This window comes from Bison bison, unplaced genomic scaffold, assembly GCF_000754665.1.
Source record: "Bison bison bison isolate TAMUID 2011002044 unplaced genomic scaffold, Bison_UMD1.0 scf7180017864371, whole genome shotgun sequence".
NCBI classification, from domain to species: domain Eukaryota; kingdom Metazoa; phylum Chordata; class Mammalia; order Artiodactyla; family Bovidae; genus Bison; species Bison bison.
Genome location: NW_011494943.1, coordinates 10908394 through 10914914, shown reverse-complemented (window position 1 = coordinate 10914914; position 6521 = coordinate 10908394). Strand labels below are relative to the sequence as shown.

The 6521-nt window shown below is 54.7% G+C and overlaps 1 protein-coding gene across 2 annotated transcripts in view; it reads right to left on the bottom strand.

Annotated features, from left to right (window-relative positions):
- Window positions 1-127: 127 nt before the first annotated feature.
- The window catches only part of GAA (glucosidase, alpha; acid), a 16893-nt gene continuing 10499 nt past the window's right edge, over window positions 128-6521 (bottom strand). For both annotated transcript variants that reach the window (XM_010856283.1, XM_010856284.1), the window contains exons 15-21: window positions 5661-5812; window positions 5358-5506; window positions 4030-4171; window positions 3489-3632; window positions 2896-3060; window positions 2464-2616; window positions 128-2063 (exon numbers count right to left, since the gene is read on the bottom strand). In XM_010856283.1, the coding sequence (XP_010854585.1) occupies window positions 2004-2063; window positions 2464-2616; window positions 2896-3060; window positions 3489-3632; window positions 4030-4171; window positions 5358-5506; window positions 5661-5812 (965 nt within the window). In that variant the 3' untranslated portion in view covers window positions 128-2003. The remainder of the gene's footprint in view (window positions 2064-2463; window positions 2617-2895; window positions 3061-3488; window positions 3633-4029; window positions 4172-5357; window positions 5507-5660; window positions 5813-6521) is intronic.

The window sequence follows — 6521 nt, the reverse complement described above, 5'->3', positions numbered from 1 at the left end:
TGAGGGTTTTCCTGATGGCTCAGTGGTAAAGAATCTGCATACTAATGCAGAAAACCGGGGTTTGATCCCTGATCCGGGAGGATCCCACATGGCTCAGAGAAACTAAGCCTGTGCTCTAGAGCCCAGGAGCTGCAACTACTACAGCCCATGCTCTCACTCTGAGAAGTCAGAGAAACCCATCCACCCCACCTCCAAATGCCCACATCTTAATCCCTGGAACCTGTGACTATCCCACATTAAATGGCCAGAGGGGCTTTGCAGGTGAGAATAAGTTAAAGGTTTTGAGATGAAGGGCTACCATGGGTCAGAGAGTGGTGTAATGGAAGAGGCGGAAGAGAGTCTCAGTGGTGAGGATTCAGCTCACCGTCGCTGGATTTGGTGCCCCGAGCTATGATCTGGGGTAGCCCCTAGAAGCTCAGGAGGATGTGTAGGTGACAGCGCACCTCAGACCTGTATGCTCAGGAGACTGGATTCCGGAGAGGAAGCAGTGGCCCTGCTAACACCTGATGTTAGCCCGGTGAGACCAAGTCAGACTTCTGACCTACAGGACTGTGATAGAATAAATCTGTAGTTTTAAGCCACGGAAGATTGTGGTAATTTGTCAGTAGCAATGGAAAAACTATTTTATAACTCAGGGGGAACAAATCCAAGTAAAAAAATAGGCAAAATACCTGAACAGACACTTCACCAAAGAAAATTTATGAGTTACATAAGTCCAAGAAAAGGTGCTCACCATCTTCAGTCATTAGGAACACAAATCGGACCCATGAGATCCACTGTCGCTGGAATGACTGAAATTGAAGAGACCAGACCAAGCCACAGCAAAGCTGGTAGGAGCACAGAGCGGGTCACCCACTTTGGAAAACAGTTCAATCATACACACACGCCCTCCATATGATCTGACCCTATCATGCTTGGTGTGTGCTCAAGAGAAATGAAAACATGTCCATTCACACTGGTCCACGACTGCTGACCACATCTTTATTCCTAACAGTAAAAGGCTGAAAACACTCTTAACGCTATTAAGATCTGATAAACCATGTGGCACCTCCATACCACGGAGAACTATTTGGCAATGAAAAAGACACATACAACACGGATGAATCTCAGAGCAGTTAGATTAATATTAGCCCCCCCCCCCAAATAAAAAAGCTGTATGATTCCATTTATAGAAAATTCCAAAAAATGTAAACTGATTTATAGTGACCAAAAGCAGACCAGTGGTTGTCTGGGGACGGGTGTGGGTGTAGCAGCTTTAGTCCACAGAGCCCTTGGGCAGGGTTGGGGCGGGCGCGCATCTCCCACCAGGTGATCGACACCAGGCCTGGCTGGCTGCTCTCCAGTCACCTGAGAGCGGATACTGGGGTGTGAGGCGATGGGCTGTGAGGGTGCTGCTCTGAGTACACAGTGAAGCGCGCACACTGCCCAGAAATGTCCAGGGCCCATCAAGGATGGAGTCCTCCTGCATCAAGACCTTCAGGCGCATCCTTTTATTGAAAATAACTGCACTTCAGATTGAGGGTTCCCTGAGTCCTATGAACTCTGCTGAGTTGGGGGCAGCGGCCCAGAAAGCAGTCTGCAGCAGCCCCCAGTTCTGTGCTGTCATCGGGTCCCAGCAGCAGGGCCTCCCGAGGTGGGGGGCCTTGAAATGCAGGTACCACCCTGTCCAGGCACCACCTCTGCGTCATAGGCGGGCAGTGGTGGCTGGCTGTGCACACATTGCAGTGACAGGCTACAGAGGAGCAAAGCTTCCAGTAAACATTTCCAGTACAGGGCACTGCTCAGGGCATTGATCTGACTGGCATCTGGGCAGATGACTCAGCCGAGCTGCTGGCCCAGAGCCCGGGAGACAGACTTGCAAGCGGATCTGGGTGTTCAAGGACGTCAGTGCCATGTGACTCAGGGTAAGCACTTCTGACCCAAGGCCCCTACACCGCCAACAGGGTGCAAGTGCTGGGCCACTGGGAGGTCTGTGAAGGAGCAGCACACCGCTGGGCCCCGGGTTAAGACCAGCTGATGACAAACTGCTCTCCCATGGTCAGCGAGACAGGGATGGCCAGAGTCTGGGGACAAGAAATAGGAAAACTGGGTTGGCAACTGAAGTGAGGCAGACGGGAGCCTGCAGTGTGGCTGGGCAGTGGACGTGGGGCCTGGCCCCGCCCTGGGAGTCTCGCTGTGTTCCCTCCCAGCACTCTTGGCAGTGGCCGCCTCAATCTGCTTTGGAAACGAGCTGCCCTTTAACCAGGGGCTGACAACGTGGACACGGGCAGAGGAAAGATGTGAAGTGTAAGGGACTAAACTTCCCACTCCCTGAAGTTCAGCTTCCTTTCTGCCCCTTGTAACACTCAAGTGTCCTCTCCATGCCGGACAGGGAGTCCCATGATGCCAGCTCAGCTGGTATTTCCCACCCCCTCACCCACCCTCAGGGATAGGCCCTCTGGGCCCAATTGTGGGCTCTCTTGCCTCTGTGTCAGGGCTGAAGGTGAAGTTGGAGACAGGAACGCTGTTGCAGAGGACCTGCTGGGGGGCTGTGGCCACCCCCAGGACGGTCACATTCCTCAGCTGCAGGCTGGCCCCCTCACTGCTCACGTGCACCAGCTTGTTTACAAAGGTGTTCTGGCCGGAGCAGAGAGATAGGACAGGAGGTGTGAGCAGATGGTCTGGGGCAGCAAGCCCCACTCGGCCAGGGTCTCTGGGCAGCACACCCCCTGCAACCCCTGGGATGCTGGCACAGTGCAGGGAACTCTGGTTGAGGGACTTGGCCCATGGGCTCTTCTCCCCTTCAGTCTGGTTGACCCGGAGAGGTGGCTATCCCAGGACCCCAGGCCCAGCTACCCTCACCGAGTCAGGATAGTCACCCCAAGTTGGCCCCCAGCCTGGGCGGATGTGACTCACATTCTTGGCCAGAAAGATGAGCTGTGTGTAGTCCCCACCATCCAGCACTCCCAGGCTCTCCCCGTCGTCCCAGAACAGCTCCCCTTGGGCCTCCCCACTGGCTGTCAGGGCCACAGCCAGGGCCATGGGCTGCTTGCGGGACTCTGTGGTCGTGAGGGCAGGGCCCTGGGAGAGGGTGGCCCACATCACTGTCCCAAGCCAGGTGGAGGCCTCCAAACCCAGGTATGAGCAATGCAAGGCTAGGACAGTGCCGTAGTGGAAGAAAGCGAGATCTGCAGGACAGTCTATGGCCAAGTAGCCTGGAGGCCCATGGAGACCACTGACCCAGGGGGACACCTCAGAGGACACAAGGCCCATGGAGGTTTGCAGACTGACTGTTTTCTGAGAAGGGCCAATGAATCTCTAGGAGGCCCTCCCCTCTGCCTGGCCTGGGAGCAAGTCAGTGCAGGGATGTGTCCTTCCCCAGTCCAGGTCATCCTCACCCCCAGAAGAAGCATCTCTCCCTGGGGGCGGACCTCCAGCTGGACAGAGGCATGTGGGGGCCCAGCAGCCCCAGGGCTGGATGAATGGGCTCAGGGGCCCGGTCCAGATACCTGCATAGGGATGATGTGCCCAGCCCGGAGGTGGACGTTGATGGTGTCCAGCGGGGCGGACAGCGTCACCCACTGCCCCTTGCTGTGGATGACAGACATGAGGGGTGCAGGAGGTGGGAGGCTGCCAAAGGCCTCCATTGGTACCTGGAGGGGGATGTCATGTCACAAAGGGTCCTGAGCAGTGCCAAGACCCTGTGCTGTTGTTGGGAGGCAAGATCGGAGACAGTCCCACAGTGGGGACAGAGCAAGAGAGGCTGGAGCCAGGGCTCGGGTGGGGCTGCTCAGAGGATGGGAGAAGGGGCAGGAGTGTGGAAGCAGGAGAACTGGAGTCCTGGCTCAGCTTGGTGGCAAGTCACCTATCCAGCCTCAGTTTCCCCATCTAAAAAATGGGTCCTGCAAGGATTGTACAAGATGATGCTAGTGGAGCAGCTCCAGGTGAGGGCCCTCATGTAGCAAGGACCCCTCCATACCAACAGTGCCAGAGGGAGGACCCCTCCACCATCTCCCCCATCCTCCCAGGCTTCAGGGCCCCAGGACTCACCGTCTGCAGGTCGTACCACGTGCCCTGGGGGAAGTAGCCAGTGACTTCAACCTTCTCAGCCTCGAGCACCGGGGTGATGAGCAGAGCCTCCCCCCACAGGAGCTGGCGGTCCACAGTCCAGGTGCTGGGGTCCTCGGGGAACCTTCAAACAGGAAAAACTGGCAGGGCGGTCTGGCAACCTCTGAGGTCAGTGGGCTCAGGAGGCCCATGGGGAGGTTTGGAAGGGAGCTGAAGGGCCTGGGTTACACGTGGCAGGGCTGGTTCTGGCTAACTGAAGTCAAGGCAGGAGCCAAGAATAACCTCTCCTTGCCTGGTTATCCGGGCATGACCTGTTTACATTTCCTACTTTCAAACTGTGCTTTTGCCCATGTGTTTTATTTGGTTCTTGATGTTAGTCTTACACTTGGTCTGAATTTCTGTACATTAGGGAGAGTGTCATTTTATTGACAAGTGAAAGTCACTCAGTCATGTCCAACTCTTTGCGACCCCATGGACTATACAGTCCATGAAATTCTCCACGCTGGAATACTGGAGTGGGTAGCCTTTCCCTTCTCCAGGGGATCTTCCCAACCCAGGGATCGAACCCTGGTCTGCTGCATTGCAGGCAGATTCAACTGAGCCACAAGGGTTTTCTGCTGTTCATTTGCCTTGACAATCTATGTTTAGAGCAGTTTGGTGTTTATTTTTCTGTTTATGTTCAAAGAAATGTTATTTTTTTTTTTTTCTCTAAGTTAAACCTCCTTCCTTTGCTTTTTGTTTTTGATGCTTAGAAAGTCCTCTCCTGCCAGAGCAGAGGGAAACATGGACTTCTGTTTTCCTGGGGCTTTTTCTACAGTTTAATTTTTGACACTTAATTCACCTGGAATTTAAGTTTGTATGAGATGAGAGGAAAATAGATTTTTGCAAATAGCTGACTAATTACCACACTACTGAAAAATCCTTTAACCCTCTGATTCGAGGAGCCATTTTACAGGATAGTAACTTCTCAGGTATATCGAGTCCTATCTGGGGGATAGCTATTGGATTTCTTTGGTGGTCTTATTATCTTAAGCCCCAAACAGATTCAATCATAGTAGACTTACAACTTGTTTTGCCATCTGGGAGGCCTGGTCTGTACTCAGTGTTCACCATGGGATGTTCTGTTATCGAGGGCTCCCAGCCCTGAAATGGAATCCAGTGGGTGGAGACTGGGGGTGCAGGGGGTACCTCAGTGGGGAGGGCCCAGATTTTGCCACACCTCCTTTTGGTGCCTGGAACACCCAACGCAGAAGGGTGGCTGCCCTGGGGTCAGTGGGCCTGAGGCCATTGCTCCCAACCCAGGTACTCACTCCAGGAAAAGGGGCCGGGCCACTGTCTCGCCTCTGACGTGGGCCCCGTGGAACAGTGTGTAGAGATAGGGCAGTAGCACGTAGCGCAGGGTGAAGGCCTTCCTCATGGCTTGCTGCGCCGTCTCGCTGAACCTGTACGGTTCCTGCGGCTGCGGTGGAGGGAGTGGCGGAAAGCACCTGGGATCTGGGGTGGCAGTGCCCAGTCCCTTCACCCCAGGAGACCTGGCAGTTCGGGGCCAGCCAGGGCTGGCACAGAAAGCAGCATTCCCCAGGGCACAGCCTCCCCTGCTGTCCCCGCCCTACCTGGCTGTTCAGGGCATTGTGGTTCCGCATGAAGGGGTAGAAGGCCCCCAGCTGGGTCCAACGCACACACAGCTCCTCTGAGGTGTTGCCCAGGAAGCCACAGATGTCAGCCCCTACCAGGGGCACCCCCAGCAGATTGAAAAGCAGGATTTCTGGAGGGCAGAGTCAGACAGGTCTGCAGATGCCACAGCCTGACCAGTCCAGGAGCCTGACAGACATGTCTGTTGAACTGGCGAGGGAGGAGGATCTCTCCCAAAGACCCTCCCACCCAGCCCCCACCCGATGGCTAGTGCATCCTGCACTTATGGTTTCAGCAGAACAACCAGCTGTATCTGCTCCTTAACACCTAGAGTGTGCAGGGCAAACTGGATTGGCCAGGGATGAATTGAATCCCCTCCCCTCCCCACAAAGGTTAAGTTCTAGTCCTAACCCCCAGTTGCTGGAAATGTGACCACATTTGGAAATAGGGTCACTGCAGACATAATCAGGTAGAGGACATCAGGGTGGGCACTGATCCACCATGACTCGTTTCCCTATCAGAAGAAGGAATCAGATACAGGAAACCCAGAGGGTCCCAAACAAGATGAACTCAAACAGACCTACACCAAGACACAATTTCAATGGCAAAAGTTAAAGAGGATTCAGGCCTGACCCCCACGTTGGCCTCAGGGTAAAATTCAGAGCCAGTCAGCACCTGTGGGCAGAGCCAGCAGCGGCTTTGTGAAGGAAGAATGGACTCAGCTTGGCAGGACGTCATATACAGGACGTCACATACGCATCACAAGCGGAAGCAAGCCTGTGACTAGGAAAGCACTTCCAGGCTGGAGGGTTTGGCAGAGGCTCTCTTCAGCTGTGACTTCA